The 18,339-nt window shown below is 39.9% G+C and overlaps 1 protein-coding gene across 1 annotated transcript; it reads right to left on the bottom strand.

Moving 5' to 3' along the window:
* Nucleotides 1-649: 649 nt before the first annotated feature.
* On the bottom strand, nucleotides 650-16,987 carry LOC128399205 (vomeronasal type-2 receptor 26-like). The gene is made up of 10 exons (XM_053360452.1): nucleotides 16,700-16,987; nucleotides 15,494-15,916; nucleotides 14,616-14,843; nucleotides 13,411-13,537; nucleotides 9,264-9,438; nucleotides 6,018-6,309; nucleotides 4,275-5,132; nucleotides 3,605-3,832; nucleotides 2,677-2,803; nucleotides 650-1,551 (listed from the first exon to the last, which is right to left on the bottom strand). Exons 1-10 carry the CDS (start codon nucleotides 16,985-16,987, stop codon nucleotides 650-652), a joined length of 3,648 nt encoding a protein of 1,215 aa, XP_053216427.1.
* Nucleotides 16,988-18,339: the final 1,352 nt, after the last annotated feature.

The raw sequence follows: 18,339 nt of genomic DNA, 5'->3' as shown, positions 1-18,339 counted from the left end.
AACAGCAGCAAGAATACTTATCACAAAGTATTGGAAGACACAAGACCTACCCACCCTGGAAGAATGGCAGATGAAGGTGATGGACTATATGGAATTGGCAGAAATGACCGGCAGAATCCGAGACCAGGGAGAAGAGTCGGTGGAAGAAGATTGGAAGAAATTTAAAGACTATTTACAGAAATATTGTAAAATTAATGAATGTTAGAATGATGTTGGATTAAAAGTTATGTGGTTTTTTTTAGCTATAATGCTATAAGGAGTATGAAAAAATGGACTATTAATAAGCAAAAATCTAATGTTACGTTATTTTAGGATTAAAGATTAGGATAAGCAAAGAGGGGAAGGATTTGCTGAACTGACAAATTAAACTGGAATACAAAAAGGGAGGTTAGAGGAGGTCCGGGAATTAAGTAAATGAAAGAATGTAATGGAAAGATGGAACTGTTTTTTATTTGTATGTTTCTTTTTTCTTTTTGTAAAACTTTAATAAATATTTTATATATATAAAAAAGGAAATGATGCACCAAGACAGATAGATCATTTTAAACAAATATTAGTAATAATAGACAGAAAAATAAAAAATAAAGAATTTAAACCCTTATGTTCCATATATTTTTTTTCCAGAATAAGGTGAAACCAAAACTATTATTTAATTATTTCTTCTTATAAGTTGATCCCTGTTGTTCAGTTCAGGCCTCAGAACAATGATGTAGCATTTAGGGGCAAAGATGCAGCCCAATAACCCAGCACTGGAGGCCAAGATGGAGAAGATCTCCACAGCCACCATGCTCTTTCCACTTGTGCTCAGGTAGGCTGGAAAAAAAGACAGCCAAACACTGCAAAAGAGCAACATGCTGAAGGTAATGAACTTGGCTTCATTAAAACTGTCAGGTAACTTGCGGGCTGCAAATGCAGCAACGAAGCTGGCAATGGCCAAGAGGCCCATGTAGCCCAGGACACAATAAAACATGGTGACTGACCCTTCATTACATTGCACAATGATTTCTTCTGCTAAAGAGTGCATGTCCAGATCAGGGAATGGGGGAGATGTCATCAACCACACAGTACAGATAGTTGATTGAATAAGAGAACAGGGAAGCACAACTGAGTAGGCCAGTCTTTTCCCTACCCACTTCCTCATGCTGGACCCTGGCTTGGTGGCCATGAAAGCTAGAACTACAGTGATAGTTTTGGCCAGCACACAAGAAATGGCCATTGAGAAGATGATGCCAAACGTTGGTTGCCGGAGGAGGCAGGAGACTGTGCTAGGTTCACCCAGAAATAACAAGGAAGAGAGGAAGCAGAGCAGGAGAGAGACAAGGAGAGAGTAGGTGAGGTCCCGGTTGTTGGCTTTAACTATGGGAGTGTCTCTGTACTTAATGAATGTTCCTAGCACCAAAGCTGTGATGAAGAAGAAAGAAAGGGCAAATGATGCCAAACTGATCCCTAAAGGTTCTTCATAAGAAAGGAAGGTCATCGTTTTCTCAATGCAGGCAGTTTTGTTCTTGGTCGGATACTGAGCTTTTGGGCATCTGAAGCAATTAGTCATATCTGAAAAATAAACAAGGTCAAATTTCAATACTGATTGAACAAATTTTTGTCTTCTTCACTTACATAAAATTACACCTATTGGATCCATGTGTTTTAGTTTTCAGATATAAATGTTTTGATCTCTTTATTCTGAAAGCTATTATACTGATTCAGTTATTACGTTTCAAGCATATTTTGCCTTCCATATTACTTCTTTGCTCACATGAAATTCAACCTATTTCTTCCATGTGTTTTAAGTGTTCATATATGAGTGTTTTTTATTTTGGTTTTTTGGTTTTTAAATTTATATTCCGCTTTATATTTTTAATAAAAATCTCAAAGTTGTTTACATCATATTAAATCAATAAAACAATAAAACAATAAAACAATAGCAGGGTGATGGTCTTCCAGCCTCATGAGGGGCCTCTTTAGCAGGACTGCTGAGTCTGGACCTCGTCCCCTAGGCCAGTTGGTAAGGGAGCTGCCTGCACATTTGAAACGGCCTTGCAGGGAGAGGCCTTCACGTTCAGTGTATTTTTAGGCTTATTAAAATCATTAGTGTGCAAAGTTGATGATATCTGTGTTGATATCCTTCTAACTGCCTTTCTTTTTCACATAAGAACATAATCACCTGCTACATCAGGACAGTCACCCATTTCATCCAGCTTCCTGATTTCACAGTGGCCAACCAGATGCCTATGGGAAGCCTACAAGCAGGACCTGAGTCAAACAGAAGTCTCCCCCAATCTCCACACTTTCCAGCAACTGGTATTTGAAGACTTCAGTCTCTGATGATGGAGGCACAGCAAAGCCACCAGAGGTCATAGCCATGGATAGCCTTAATCCTCCATGAGTTTGTCGAATCCTTCTTTAAAGCCTTCAAAATTTGTGCCCATCACTGCCTCTTGAGGTAACAAATTCCATAGCTTAATCATGTACTTTATGAAGAAGTTAATTTTCTTTTGCCTGTTCTGAATCATCCAGCACTCAATTTCCTCATATGCCCCAAACTCTAATGTTATATTTATCCTATTTTTATCATGTTGCTCCTTACTCCTTTTGCAGTAAAAGAACCCCCTCAAATGCTACCATCTAGCCTTGCCATTGTCCCTGTAGGATGAAAAATATGAGTGCTGCATAACTTACCATACTGGTTTGAAATTTCCCCTTCTGAACATGGAGCACAGCCGTAGCAGCAAAACTTTTCCCCTTCTTTTTTTCCCTTCTGATTCCCAGGGTGGCAGTGGTCATTACACAGAGAAAGGGGAGTCACCTATCCATAGCAGAAAAGTATTTTAGGAGATCAGAGAAACTGATTGTTTAGTTGTCTTCTATTAATGAAGTTCACCACTCAGGGGGAAAAAGGTTCAATATAAATAGCTGCCTTACACAACTTTGTTGTCTATGGATCCCATTATTTGGAATCCCATTGAAACCTATGACAAACTTTGCAATCATTTTGCAGCACAAACTCCCCTTTTTACAGTGTCTGACTTCCCCACCATGGTGCTATACTGCTCCCCCCAAATCCAATATTGTTCAATTCTCTCCAAACCTGTGCCAAACTTCTGAATTCATGGATTGGGGTGACTGGTAGGGCCCCAAGTTTGGCAGGTCAGCCACACAGTTTGAGGGCTCTCCAAAATGTTAAATTTATTCTGCAAAATAGTTGAAAAACCTCTCAGCAGGAATTCCTTTTAGCCCTGCCTGGAGATTCAAGGTATTGAACCTGAGACCTTTTGCAAACAGTATGTGTTCTATTACTGAGTTATTGTCTCAATGCAAGAGGAAAAGAAGTTACCAAATGGGCTCCTGTGCATTAATTTCATTTATATACTCCAAAGCTTTGCTTTATACACATATATGGAAAATATAGCTATACAAAAATGTACTGGTTTTTTTTTCTCTTGGCATTTCTAGGTGATGCCAATTTTGAATGTGCTAGGCAGCCACATTTTTCCTTGGCCATATCAGATAGGAAAAAAAACACAGTTTTAAACAAAATGCAATTCCTGACACGCAAAGAACACATCATAAGAACAGTGGGGACCTGAAGGATTCCTAGAATGCAGACCTGATTAAATCCTCTGTGCCATGCAAGCAAATCTTCATGAATGATGAATGCTTCTTCTTCAAGAGCATCAGGGTCAACTTGTCCAACTTTCATTTGAAGGAAGGACTTGTTTGGGAATGTGATCATGTTTGTGATGTCAAATCCACCTCTCAGTTCCCTTTTTTCATTAAAGGACATTGCTTCTCCTGCTGAGTTGTTAAATAAAGTGCCTTGCAGAAAATAGTGGAGCTGATTCAAAAAGAAAAAGGGAACAGAAGGAACATATACATAATGAAGACCAAGTATCAGGAATCAGATACAGTGGCACCTCGGGTTACAGATGCTTCAGGTTACACACTCTTCTAAGCCAGAAATAGTACCTTGGGTTAAGAAATTTGCTTCAGGATGAGAACAGAAATCATGTGGCAGCAGTGCAGCAGCAGCGGGAGGTCCCATTAGCTAAAGTGGTGCTTCAGGTTAAGAACAGTTTCAGATTAAGAATGGACCTCGGGAATGAATTAAGTTCTTAACCCGAGGTACCATTGTATTCTCATATAGCATATGGAAAAGTTATAACAAAGTAATAGATGGATCTATTCTGTACAGGAAAGGGGGCACTAACAAAATCTCTTGACGTCCGGCCTTGGAGAAATCGACTGACTGAAATAATATATTGTTTGCAACAGATTACCTGCCAAGGCTGCAGATCTTGAAGTTCAAGCTTTTTTTCTCCCCCCAGTGCTCTGTGCTTTGATCTGTATGAATAAATAGCATGCAAAGCATGAGCCACAACAAAGACAGCATTGTAGATATTGTAGCTGTGGCTAGTCATGTCCATTTCAAACAGGTGCCCAGGAAGATACTCTAACTTCTCCTCCCCTGTACAGGTTTCATTAACTTGCATGATCAGATCTGGAAATGTACAGTCAAATGCTTGCTCCCAGAAGACCTTGAGAAAACCATCTGCTGTGTTCCAGTAAGGTTTTATGATCTGAAGAAATTCATTGAACTCGAGAAGGTCTTTTGAGTGAATGGTAAAGGAAATGGCACCTTCAAAAGGCTCAAGATCCAAAAACTTTTGATAACTCAATAGTATGAAATCAATTTGTGTTGTCATGATCCACACCTTTCTAAATGTTGAGCTTTCCTTATTTTCAGGATCTCGTAGAAATATAAGAAATCTTAGCCAGCTCAGTGACAGAGAATCTCCATAGACGATGAATGCATTGGCTTTATCATTTGTGAGACCCACATAATAACTTTTGAATATGTCAAAAACATCATGCATCATTTCGAAATGATATGTTTTCTGCATTCTTTTTGTGAAGGCTGAACAGATCCCATGCTGGTAAAACAGAGGCTCCAGGGCCTGCAAGAAATTTTCTCCTCCATCATCATCCGTGACAAAGAGTCCAACCCATGTCCATCCAAAATGCTGAAGCAAGTTGATTATCGCCATATACTGATGGGCTTCATTGGGCACCATGCGGTAAAAGGAAAGGAAGTGATCTATATCACTCTCCTTTTGTGGAAATGAGCCATATGCAAGCTAATGGGGGGGCACAGAAATTATAAAGATAAATATAAAGAATTACCTTTAGCATGTGGCTGTTTACTCAACAAATGTTTGTTGAAACAATTACTAGTGTTTCAGACATTTGAGTTGAAAGATGCTTCCAGTTGAAATTTAATTTGAGCTGGGGTGATACTGAAGTATTGAAGAACTGTGGTTTGCATGTTCAAGGTGCTGTGTGTGTGTGTGTTTGTGGTGGATGTGTTGTTGTGGATGCCAGGGTACATGCATGGTGGGATCTTGAACTACATCCAGGCAGAATCGCTGGGGTCTCTTCAAAGAAGAGGAGAATGAGTTGTCACGACCTATCAATGGGACAATAGAGTGCAAGACAGAAGACCTGTCTTAAAATGGACTATTTTCATGGCAGGGGAACTACCACTATCTAATTCAGAGCTACATTGGCTGGAGGATACATCTCCCTATAGACATCTGAGTCAAGACGATGAGCAACATACAGAAACTCTCTAGCCCTGCAGATGCCCAATAGTGCAAAATAAATTAGGACCTTTAATCAGTTATCCAGGCTCTCCAAAGTGGCAAAGTCTATACTCAGCTTTCTAAATCTTCAGGTGGTCCTGGCTCCTTGCAGAGACAACTTCTCTTGCAGTTGATGTGTGCCATAGGGTGTTGGTGTTGGAAGTGTCCAAGGTGCTGCCTGCTGCCTGCTTGACTCAGACTTTCACTGGTGTAGAAATTTCTACTGGTAAGGAGTAATCTATGTTTCTGATAGACATTTCAGCTTGTAATGCTTCAGCATCCGTCATATTCACCGTCTCAATATTAGGACCACTTTCAGAATGGTAAGAGAAGTGTGTGATTTGTGGAACAAAAATTCATGTCCCTACTCATAAAACCTACCTGTGGAATCTTGTAGAGGCTTAAGGTGTCAGCCATATGGAAGGAGGTATCAGAGCTAAGTCCTCCAATGATGGCTATGAGGTTTCTCTGCAAGTCACATTTGTAGTTGGGAGCAAATCTATGCATTTTAAAGAGCAGGTCCATGGTGTTACGATAGGTCATCCTTGCATCATTATAGCTGTCATAGATGTGGAAGCCCAGTGTGACATTGGGCAAGAGGTTGGGATTCTCATTTATCACTTTTACAGCAAATGCCAAGGCCAGGATGTGCTGGTAGAATTTTGTTATCATGCTGCAAATGAGGTTAGTTTGAAATTTCAGAGGAAAATTCTACAATGCAGCAAGCAGACAAAACAAATTGCTTTGTCTGTCTCAAACTGATACATATTGAACTAAACATTGTTATCTTTTATGGTGGCTCTAAAATAACAAATATCAAACTCTTCAGCCTAAATAAAATGAATTACCATCATGCCACTTCTATATTACTTTGACCATCTTTTAGTTAGTACTTCTTTGATTTTTAATATTCTCCCCCCCCAAAAAAAAGACTACAACAATGTCTACATCTTTCCCTTTATACTCAAACTGGCCATGAAGGAGACTATTCTATTCATCTAACCCAGGAATTCAACAATATTTCATTGAATTAGTTACAGTTACTACCATCCTTATACAAGGCAGTTTCTGGTATTCATTTATTGGATTACAGTATGCATTTGCTTTAAAAATAGTTTTCAGTTAAATAAACAAGCTAAACTGAGAGAAGCTAGTGATTACTTTAAAAGCAACATTGGTTTTTTAAAAAGAACTAATCAGATCCAACCTACCCCAGTGTGATCCTATACATTTCTACTCAAATGCAAGTGAAATGTGTTCAATGCGAATAACTTCCAAGTATTTTTGTATAAGATTGGAGACTTGTTTTAGGTGCAATCATGCATTTCTAATATACCAGAAGTCACCTCTTAGATTGCTGTGTAAGACAGGCATAGAAAAATGGGGTGAAATGTTTTCTTTTAATCACAATTTGAAGGTTCTTCAGCTTTCCATCAACACTATCAAATATATTCATTTCTAAACTTCATAGAAGAATAAACTAACTCCTTTAGACTTATCTTCACTTCTCTATCACTATACCATGGTCAGAAATGCATACACAGCATATTCCACAGGGTTCAATGATTTTTGCAGCTTGCATTTGCAGTTCAAGGAAGATAAAAAGAGAAAAGTTTTTGAATACAAGTTTATGTCATTGAAGCATCTTAATTCAAACAAAAAATGGGAATTTTGAGTATTGGAATGAAGGAAACATCTGTATTAGTGCATTCAAATAATTGCAAGTAGCATGCTCCAAGAGCTTTTTTTTAATGGTTTATTATTAAACCTCATGCTATCTACAGCAAAGTTCATATCTTCTTTTTATCACCCATGCCTTGGGAAAGGAATTAATCTCCCATCAACTTACTTCTCCTACAATCAGTTTAACAGACTCCCAACACACACTACATTTTGTTAAAATTTCTAGATTTCTCTATTTCACTTATCAGCCAGTGCCAGGTGTCACTTCACAGATGAATGAAATATATTGAACCAGGTTTATATGTCACAAAGCAATTCTCAAACCATGAGGTCAATATTTCACAAAGGAGACTCAAAACAGTGTCTGATTCATGGCATTTGTTCTAGGACGATTAGACACTTTCAGATTATGTCCCACAAGAACATGCACAGCAGTAACCCTTCCAACCCCCTCTTGTTGGTCCTTGTTGGTGGAATTAAAACAAGGCATACAAAGTCTCCCTCCCTTTCTCCACATTGCTTTTCAAAATAGAAAGTATTATTATTACAAAGAGCAAAGCCATTATTTATTGCTAGTCAGTTTAGTAGAATACACAATACTAAAAAAAAAATACTGGAAGAATTAATCCCAAAAATGAAAGGGGAGGGAGAGTCTCTTACTGTGGATCATCATCAAAAAGATTATGTGATGGGTTGTCCTTGAATAAATCTTCAGAGAAGATATAATAGATTTGAGAAGCAATCCCACCGATGATGAAGCCACCTGACTGGTACCACTCATGTGGAACATGAAATGCATCAGTCTCAGGGCACCTCATAGCTTCTTTGCACACAATAGGAGGCAGCAGAAAAAGCAAAGTGAATGACCACAGCATCCTAGTAGACAAGCTTCTCAGTAATCTTGGATGCTCTTTGCCTATCAGTACCTGCAAAATGACTTAAGCAAACTTGATTGCATGATACCTGGTTCTGTCAATAGAGCACAACAAGAGAGATTGGCACACCTTATTTTAAAATCAAAGCAGTAAAAACACATACTTTGGATGCTAGGTGAGATTTCCAACACTCAGATTTCAAGACAGACCAATAATCTGACAAAAATACAAAAGGAGAGGAGGAAAACTGGGAGCCATGGCTGCCTTTGATACTACTCCTATTTCCTCATGGTACAGAGGTTCATTATTATAATCCCTTTCATGGATGTTTATTGACAGTTTACTTATGCCTCTGGTGTTCTGACAAGGTGGAGAAATTATAGTGATTTGGATAATTGTACAATGACTTAATAACTTTTGAAAAGTTTTAGTTCCAATGAGGTGTTTTGGTTTGGTTTTTTGCATCATGCTGAGTTCTGTGTTTATTTTCACATCTGTCTACGTGCTGCCTTTGCCCCTTTGTGGCACAAAAAGTGGCAATTAGCTTGAAGTCTTCCATTTTAAGTGAACACCAGCAGGAAAGTCAAAGTGAATCCATTTAGTTTTGTGACTCAAAGCAGAAAATCTTGAAATAAAAGTCCAACTCCAGTTTTGTCACATGACTGGGCAGCTCCTATCTATCTACAGAATAAATTTGTGGCAAAAACAGATGTGTCATCAAGAAGAGGCAAATTATACTATTGTACAGTACAGTACAGTACAGATAGTTGATTGAATAAAAGAACAGGGAAGCACAACTGAGTAGGCCAGTCTTTTCCCTACCCACTTCCTTATGCTGGACCCTGGCTTGGTGGCCATGAAAGCTAGAACTACAGTGACAGTTTTGGCCAACACACAAGAAACAGCTACAGAGAAGATGATGCCAAAAGTTGTTTGCCGGAGGAGGCAGGAGACTGTGCTAGGTTCACCCAGAAATAACAATGAAGAGAGGAAGCAGAGCAGGAGAGAGACAAGGAGAGAGTAGGTGAGGTCCCGATTGTTGGCCTTGACTATGGGAGTATCTCTGTACTTAATGACTATTCCTAGCACCAAAGCTGTGATGAGGAAGAATGAAAGGGCAACTGATGCTAAACTAATCCCTAAAGGTTCTTTATAAGAAAGGAAGCTCATCATTTTCTCAGTGCAGGCAGTTTTGTTCTTATTCGGATACTGAGCTTTTGGGCATCTGAAGCAGTCATTTATATCTGAAAAATAAACAAGGTCAAATTTCAATACTGGTTGAGCAGTACTTTGTCTTCTATGTGACTGCTTCACTGACATAAAATTAAACCTATTGGTTCCATGTGTTTTAATGTTCAGGTATAAACACTTTGATCTTACCTATTGTGAAAGCCTTGCCGTGGCGAAGGGGCTTGAAGAACTCAGAGAAGCTATGAACTACGCCGAGCAGGGCACACAAGATGAACAGGTCATAGTGGAGAGTTTTGACCAAACGTGATCCACCTGGAGGAGGAACCGGCAAGCCACTCCAGTATCCTTGCCAAGAAAACTCCATGGACAAAGACAACAGGCATATAAAAGTTATGACGCTGGAAGATGAGCCCCTCAGGTCGGAAGGCGTCCAACATGCTACTGGGGAAGAGCGGAGGGCAAGTACAAGTAGATCCAGAGCTGATGAAGCGGCTGGGCCAAAGCCGAAAGGACGCTCCGTTGCGGATATGCCTGGAAGTGAAAGGAAAGTCCAATGCTGTAAAGAAAAATATTGCATAGGAACCTGGAATGTAAGAACCATGAACCTAGGTAAGGTGGAGGTGGTCAAAAATGAGATGGCAAGAATAAATATTGACATCCTGGGCATCAGTGAACTAAAATGGACGGGAATGGGCGAATTCAGTTCGGATGACCATCACATCTACTACTGTGGGCAAGAAACCCGTAAAAGAAATGGAGTGGCCCTCATAGTCAACAAAAGAGTGGCGAAAGCTGTACTGGGATGCAATCTCAAAAATGATAGAATGATCTCGATACGAATCCAAGGCAGACCTTTTAACATCACAGTAATCCAAGTTTATGCACCAACTACTGGTGCTGAAGAAACTGAAATTGACCAATTCTATGAAGACTTACAACACCTTATAGAAGTGACACCAAAGAAGGATGTTCTTCTCATTATAGGGGATTGGAATGCTAAAGTAGGGAGGCAAGAGATAAAAGGAACAACTGGCAAGTTTGGCCTTGGAGATCAAAACGAAGCAGGGCAAAGGCTAATAGAGTTCTGTCAAGAGAACAAGCTGGTCATCACAAACACGCTTTTCCAACAACACAAAAGACGACTCTACACATGGACATCACCAGATGGGCAACATCGAAATCAGATTGATTATATTCTCTGCAGCCAAAGATGGAGAAGCTCTATACAGTCAGCAAAAACAAGACCTGGAGCTGACTGTGGCTCAGATCATCAGCTTCTTATAGCAAAATTCAAGCTTAAACTGAAGAAAGTAGGAAAAACCACTGGGCTGGTAAGATACAATCTAAGTCAAATCCCTTATGAATACACAGTGGAAGTGACGAACAGGTTTAAGGATTTAGATTTGGTGGACAGAGTGCCTGAAGAACTATGGATGGAGGCTCGTAACATTGTACAAGAGGCAGCAACGAAAACCATCCCAATGAAAAGGAAATGCAAGAAAGCAAAGTGGCTGTCCAACGAGGCCTTACAAATAGCGGAGGAGAGAAGGCAAGCAAAATGCGAGGGAGATAGTGAAAGATACAGGAAATTGAATGCAGATTTCCAAAGAATAGCAAGGAGAGACAAGAAGGCCTTCTTAAACGAGCAATGCAAACAAATAGAGGAAAACAACAGAATGGGAAGAACCAGAGATCTGTTCAAGAAAATTGGAGATATGAAAGGAACATTTCGTACAAAGATTACCATAATAAAGGACAAAAGTGGTAAGGACCTAACAGAAGCAGAAGACATCAAGAAGAGGTGGCAAGAATACACAGAGGAATTATACCAGAAAGATATGGATGTCTCGTACACCCCAGGTAGTGTGGTTGCTGACCTTGAGCCAGACATCCTGGAAAGTGAAGTCAAATGGGCCTTAGAAAGCACTGCAAATAACAAGGCCAGTGGAAGTGATGGTATTCCAGCTGAACTATTTAAAATTTTAAAAGATGATGCTCTTAAGGTGCTACACTCAATATGCCAGCAAATTTGGAAAACTCAGCAGTGGCCAGAAGATTGGAGAAGATCAGTCTACTTCCCAATCCCAAAGAAGGGCAGTGCCAAAGAATGCTCCAACTACCGCACAATTGCACTCATTTCACACGCTAGCAAGGTTATGCTTAAAATTCTACAAGGAAGGCTCAAACAGTATGTGGATCGAGAACTCCCAGAAGTGCAAGCTGGATTTAGAAGAGGCAGAGGAACCAGAGACCAAATTGCAAACATGCGCTGGATTATGGAGAAAGCTAGAGAGTTCCAGAAAGACATCTACTTCTGCTTCATTGACTATGCAAAAGCCTTTGACTGTGTCGACCACAGCAAACTATGGCAAGTTCTTAAAGAAATGGGAGTGCCTGATCACCTCATCTGTCTCCTGAGAAATCTCTATGTGGGACAAGAAGCTATAGTTAGAACTGGATATGGAACAACTGATTGGTTCAAAATTGGGAAAGGAGTACGACAAGGCTGTATTTTATCTCCCTGCTTATTTAATTTATATGCAGAATACATCATGCGAAAGGCTGGGCTGGATGAATCCCAAACTGGAATTAAGATTGCCGGAAGAAATATCAACAACCTCAGATATGCAGATGACACAACCTTGATGGCAGAAAGTGAGGAGGAATTAAAGAACCTTTTAATGAGGGTGAAAGAGGAGAGCGCAAAATATGGTCTGAGGCTCAACATCAAAAAAACGAAGATCATGGCCACTGGTCCCATCACCTCCTGGCAAATAGAAGGGGAAGAAATGGAGGCAGTGAGAGATTTTACTTTCTTGGGCTCCATGATCACTGCAGATGGTGACAGCAGCCACGAAATTAAAAGACGCCTGCTTCTTGGGAGAAGGGCAATGACAGGCCTAGACAGCATCTTGAGAAGTAAAGACGTCACCTTGCCAACAAAGGTCCGTATAGTTAAAGCCATGGTTTTCCCAGTAGTGATGTATGGAAGTGAGAGCTGGACCATAAAGAAGGCTGATCGCCGAAGAATTGATGCTTTTGAATTATGGTGCTGGAGAAGACTCTTGAGAGTCCCATGGACTGCAAGAAGATCAAACGCATCCATTTTTAATGAAATCAGCCCTGAGTGCTCACTGGAAGGACAGATCGTGAAGCTGAGGCTCCAGTACTTTGGCCACCTCATGAGAAGAGAAGACTCCCTGGAGAAGACACTGATGCTGGGAAAGATGGAGAGCACAAGGAGAAGGGGGCGACAGAGGACGAGATGGTTGGATAGTGTTTTCGAGGTTACCAGCATGAGTTTGACCAAACTGCGGGAGGTAGTGGAGGACAGAGGTGCCTGGCGTGCTCTGGTCCATGGGGTCACGAAGAGTCGGACATGACTAAACGACTAAACAATTGTGAAAGTCATTATACTGATTCCCTTCTTACATTTCAACAGTATTTTGCCTTCTTATTTATTTCCTCTTTTGGATAAGAACATCAGAGCCTGCTGGATCAGGCCAATGACTCGTCTCATCCAGCTTCCTGATTTCACAGTGGCCAACCAGATACCTATGGGAAGCCTGCAAGCAGGACCTGGGTGAAACAGAAGTCTCCCCCAAACCCCTGCAGTTCCCAGCAACTCATATTTGGAAGAATTCAGCTTCTGTCCATGGAGGCACAGGAAAGCCATCAGAGATCATAGCCATTGATATTCTACATGAGTTTGTCTAATCTTCCTTTGAGGCCTTCAAAATTTATGCCCATAACTGCCTCTTGAGGGAACAAATTCCACAGCTTACCAGCAATCATGTACTTGTTGAAGAGCTTAATTTTCTTATGCCTGTTCTAAATTATCCAACACTCAATTTCCTTTGATATCCCTGAGATCTAGTGTCATTTTTATCCTACTCTCCCCATCCATTGAACAATTTTATCCATTTTTTCTCTCATGTTCCTTTTTGCTCTAAAATATCCCCCTCAAATGTCTAGCCTTGCCATTGTCCCTGTAGGATGAAAAATATGAGTGCTACATAACTTACCATCCTGGTTTGAAATTTCCCCTTCTGAACATGGAGCACAGCCATAGCAGCAAAACTTTCCCCCTTCTTTCTTTTTCTTCTGATTGCCTGGTTGGCAGTGGTCATTACACAGAGAAATGGGAATCACCTATCCATAGCAGAAAAGCAGTTTAGGAGAGCAAAGAAACTGGTTCTTTATTTGACTTCTATAAATGAAGTTCACCACTCAGCAAAATAAGTTTAATACAGTGGTACCTCGGGTTAAGAACTTAATTCGTTCTGGAGATCTGTTCTTAACCTGAAACTGTTCTTACCCTGAAGCACCACTATAGCTAATGGGGCCTCCTGCTGCCGGTGCTGCACGATTTCTGTTCTCATCCTGAAGCAAAGTTCTTAACCCGAGGTAATATTTCTGGTTGAGCGGAGTCTGTAACCTAAAGTGTCTGTAACCCGAGGTACCACTGCATGAAAGAGCTGCATTATGCAGCTGTGTTAACTATGAATCCCATTATTTGGGATCCCCTCCTAACCTATTGAAAACTTTTTGCAGGGAAAAAACCCACATTCTGAGGTTCCCCCAAATAGTGTCTGACTTCCCCAACATGGTGCTATTCTGGTCACCCCAAATCCAATATTGATCAATTCACTCCAAACCTGTGCCAAGGTTTTTCATTAGTGGATTGGGGTGACTGGTAGGGCCCCAAGTTTGGCAGGTCAGCCAGACGGTTTGAGGCCTCTCCCAAATGCAGTTTGTTCTGCAAAATGCTGCAAAACAATTGAAAAACTTTGGCATAGGTTAGCAGGGAGTCCCAAATTTGAGGGTTCATTGTTGAGACAGCTGTCTTGTGCCAAGTATGGTTCTTGGTCCAAACAACAAACCAGGATTTCATTTTTAACCCTGCCTGGAGATGCAATGGATTGAACCTGGGACTTTACCCAGCAATATGTTTTCTATTACCGAGTTATTGTCTCCATACAATAAAAAAAGAGATTACCGAATGGGCTCCTATGTAGTATTTCATTTATATACTCCAAGGCTTTGCTTTATGTATATTGAAGATATAGCTATACAAAAAATGTACTGGGGATTCTTCATTGGCATTTCTAAGTAGAATCAATTTTCGATGTGCTTGGCAGCCACATTTTTCCTTGGCAACAGAATTTCCGACACCGAAAGAACACATCATAAGAACAGTGGGGACCAGAAGGAATCCTAGAATTCAGACCTGATTAAAACCTCTGTGCCACACAATCATATCTTCATGAAAAATGAATGTTTTTCCTTCAAGAGCATCAGGATCAACACATCCAACTTTCACCTGAAGGAAGGACTTGTTAGGGAATGTGATCATGTTTGTGATGTCAAATCCACCTCTCAGTTCCCTTTTTTCATTAAAGGACATTGTTTCTCCTGCTGAGTTGTTAAATAAAATGCCTTGCAGAAAATAGTGGAGCTGATTCAAAGAGAAAAAGGAAAAAGAAGTAATTTATATATAATGAAGACCAAGTATCAACAATGAGCTATTTTCATATAGCATATGGAAAAGTTATAACAAAGCAATAGATAGATATATTCTGTATACAAATATATAGGATAAATTGTTATCTCTTGATGTCTGACCTTGGAGTAATTGGCTCACTGAAATAATATTTTGATTGCAACATGTTACCTGCCAAGGCTGCAGATCTTGAAGTTCAAAGCTTTTGCCTCCCACCATTGCTCTGTGCTTTGATCTGTATGAATAAATGGCATGCAAAGCATGAGCCACAACAAAGACAGCATTGTAGATACTGTAGCTGTGGCCAGTCATGCCCATTTCAAACAGATGCCCAGGAAGACACTCCAACTTTTCCTTCCCTGTACATGGCTCAGTATCTTGCATGAGCAGATCTGGAAATGTACAGTCAAATGCTTGCTCCCAGAAGTCTTTGAGAAAACCATCTGCTGGGTTCCAGTAAGGTTTTATGATCTGAAGAAATTCATTGAACTTGAGAAGCTCTTTTGAGTGAATGGTGAAGGAAATGGCACCTTGAAAGAGCTCAAGATCCCAGGACTTTTGATAATTCAATAATACAAATCAATTTGTGTTGTCATTATCCACACCTTTCTAATTGATGTGATTTCCTTATTTGCAGGATCTCGTAGAAATATAAGAAATTTCAGCCAGGTCAATGTCTGAGAATCTCCATAGACAATGAATGCATTGGCTTTGTCATTTGTGAGACACACATAATAACTTTCGAGTATGTCAAAAAGTTCATCCAACTTATCAAAATGAGCTACTTTTTCCATTCTTTGTGTGAAGGCTGAACAGATCCCATGCTGGTAAAGCATGGGCTCCAAGGCCTGCAAGAATTTTTCTCCTCCTTCATCATCCATAACAAAGAGTCCAACCCATGTCCATCCAAAATGCTGAAGCAAGCTGATAATCTCCATATATTGATGAGCTTCATTGGGCACCATGCGGTAAAAGGAAAGCAAGTGATCTATATCACTCTCCTCTTGCGGAAATGAGCCATATGCAAGCTAACAAGGGGAAAAGAAGATAAGTATAAACTATTACTTTTAACATTTGGCTGTTCATTCAACAAATGTTTGTTGACACATTTGGTGGTTTTCCAGTCAGTTAAATTGATGGATGCTTCCAGTTTCAGGATGCTTCCATTTTCTAGAGTTGTGGTGATACTTAAGTATTGAAGAGCTGTGGGGTGCATGTTTAAGGTGTTGTGTGTGTGTTTTTGGGGGGTGTTGTGTGGATGCCAGGGTACATGAGTGGTAGGAAATCATGCGCTCCTTGCAAGTAGGCTCTCTGGGGACCCTTCAAAGGAGATTGATTTGTCAAGATATATGAATGGGACAATAGAGTGCATGGCAGTAGACTTGCCTTAAAATGTACTATTTTCGTGGCAGGAGAACTATCACCATGCAGATGTCCAATAGTGCAAAATAAATTAGGACCCTTTAATCAGTTGCCAAGGCTCTCCAAGGAGGCAAAGTCTATGCTCAGCTTTCTAAGTCTTCAGGTGGTCCTGGCTCCTTGCAGAGACAACTTCTCTTGCTGTTGATGGGTGGTGCAGGGTGTTGGTGTTGGAAGTGTCCAAGGTGCTGCCTGCTGCCTGCTTGTCTCAGACTTTCATTGGTGTAGCAATTTCTACGGGTAAGGAGTAATCTACGTAGATAGACATTCTAGCTGGTAATGCTTCAGCATAAGTCATATTCACTTCCAGAATATTAAGACCACTTTCAGAATGGGAAGAGATGAGTGTGATTTTTGGGACAAATATGCATGTCCCTACTCATAAAACCTACCTGTGGAATTTTGTAGAGGCTTAAGGTATCAGCCATATCGAAGGAGGTATCAGAGCTAAGTCCTCCAATTATGGCTATGAGGTTTCTCTGCGAGTCACATTTGTAGTTGGGAGCAAATCTACGCATTTCAAAGAGCAGGTCCAGAGTGTTACGATATGTAATCCTTGCATTGTAATAGCTGTCGTAGATGTGGAAGCCCAGTGTGACATTGGGCAAGAGGTTGGGATTCTCATTTATCTCTTTTACCGCAAATGCCAAGGCAAGGATGTGCTGGTAGAATTTTGTCATCATGCCGCAAATGAGGTTAGTTTAAAATTTCAGAGAAGAATTCTACGATGCAGGAAGTAGATGAAACAAATTGCCATTTCTATCTCTAACTGATACATATTGACGTATAGCCTTGTTAACTTTTTTCCTTTTTCTAAAATAATAAATATCAAACTCTTCAGCCCAAATAAAATGCATCACTCACCATTTCATTTCTATATTACTTTGACCATCTTTTAGTTAGCTTTTTTTGACCTTTAATATCTCTTACCTCCCCAAAAAAGACTACAATGTCCACCTCTTTTTCTTTGTACTCAAACTGGCCATGAAGGTGACTTCAATGGGAATAACTTCCCAGTATTTTGTATTAGATTGCAGTCTTCGTTTAGGCACAATCATTCACTTTTAATATACCCGAAGATACCTATTACATTGCTATGTAAGACAGACATAGAAAAAAATAAATGGAATGTTTTCTCTTAATCAAAGTTTTAAGGTTCTTCAGCTTTCCATCACCATTATCAAATACATTCAATTCTAAACTACATAGAATAATAAACTAACTCCTCTAGACTTATATTCACTTCTCTATCGCTATACCATGGTCAGAAATGCATATAGAATTTATTGCTCTATAGTTCATTAATTTAATGGCTGTGTTGTTAAGCCACAAAATCTCCACAGGTTTCAGTTATTTTTCAAGCTTTCATTTGCAGTTCAAGGAAGATGGAGAAGACAAAAATTTTGGAATACAAATTCATGTTATTGAAGTATTTTAATTCCAACCAAAAATTGGAATTTTGAGTATTAGAATGAAGGAAACATCCATATTAGTGCATGCAAATAAGTGCAAGTAGCATGCTCTTAGAACTTTTGTAGTGGAAGGTTTATTATTTATACCTCATGCTAACTACAGCAAAGCTCATACCTTTTTTTATCACCTGTGGCTTGGGAAAGGAATTAATTTCCCATCAACTTGCTGCTGCTACAATCAGTTTAACAGACTCACAACACACACTGAATTTTGTTAAAATTACTAGATTTCTCTATTTCACTTATGAGCCAGTGCCAGGTGTCGCTTCATAGATGAATGAAATATATTGAAACATGTTGATATCTCACAAAGGAATTCTCAAACCATGAGGTCAATATCTCACAATGCAGACTCAAACGGTGTCTGGTTCATGGCATTTGTTCTAGGAAGATTACACACTTTCAGATTAGGTGCCCCAAGAACATGCACAGCAGTAACCCTTCCATCCCCCTCTTGCTTGTCTTTGTTGGTAGAGTTAAAACTAGGCATACAAAGTCTCCCTCCCTTTCTCCACATTACTTTTCAAAATAGAGAGTATTCTCATTATCACATAGAGCAA

This window comes from Podarcis raffonei, chromosome 13, assembly GCF_027172205.1.
Source record: "Podarcis raffonei isolate rPodRaf1 chromosome 13, rPodRaf1.pri, whole genome shotgun sequence".
NCBI classification, from domain to species: domain Eukaryota; kingdom Metazoa; phylum Chordata; class Lepidosauria; order Squamata; family Lacertidae; genus Podarcis; species Podarcis raffonei.
This window is presented reverse-complemented; position numbering and strand designations above follow the sequence as displayed.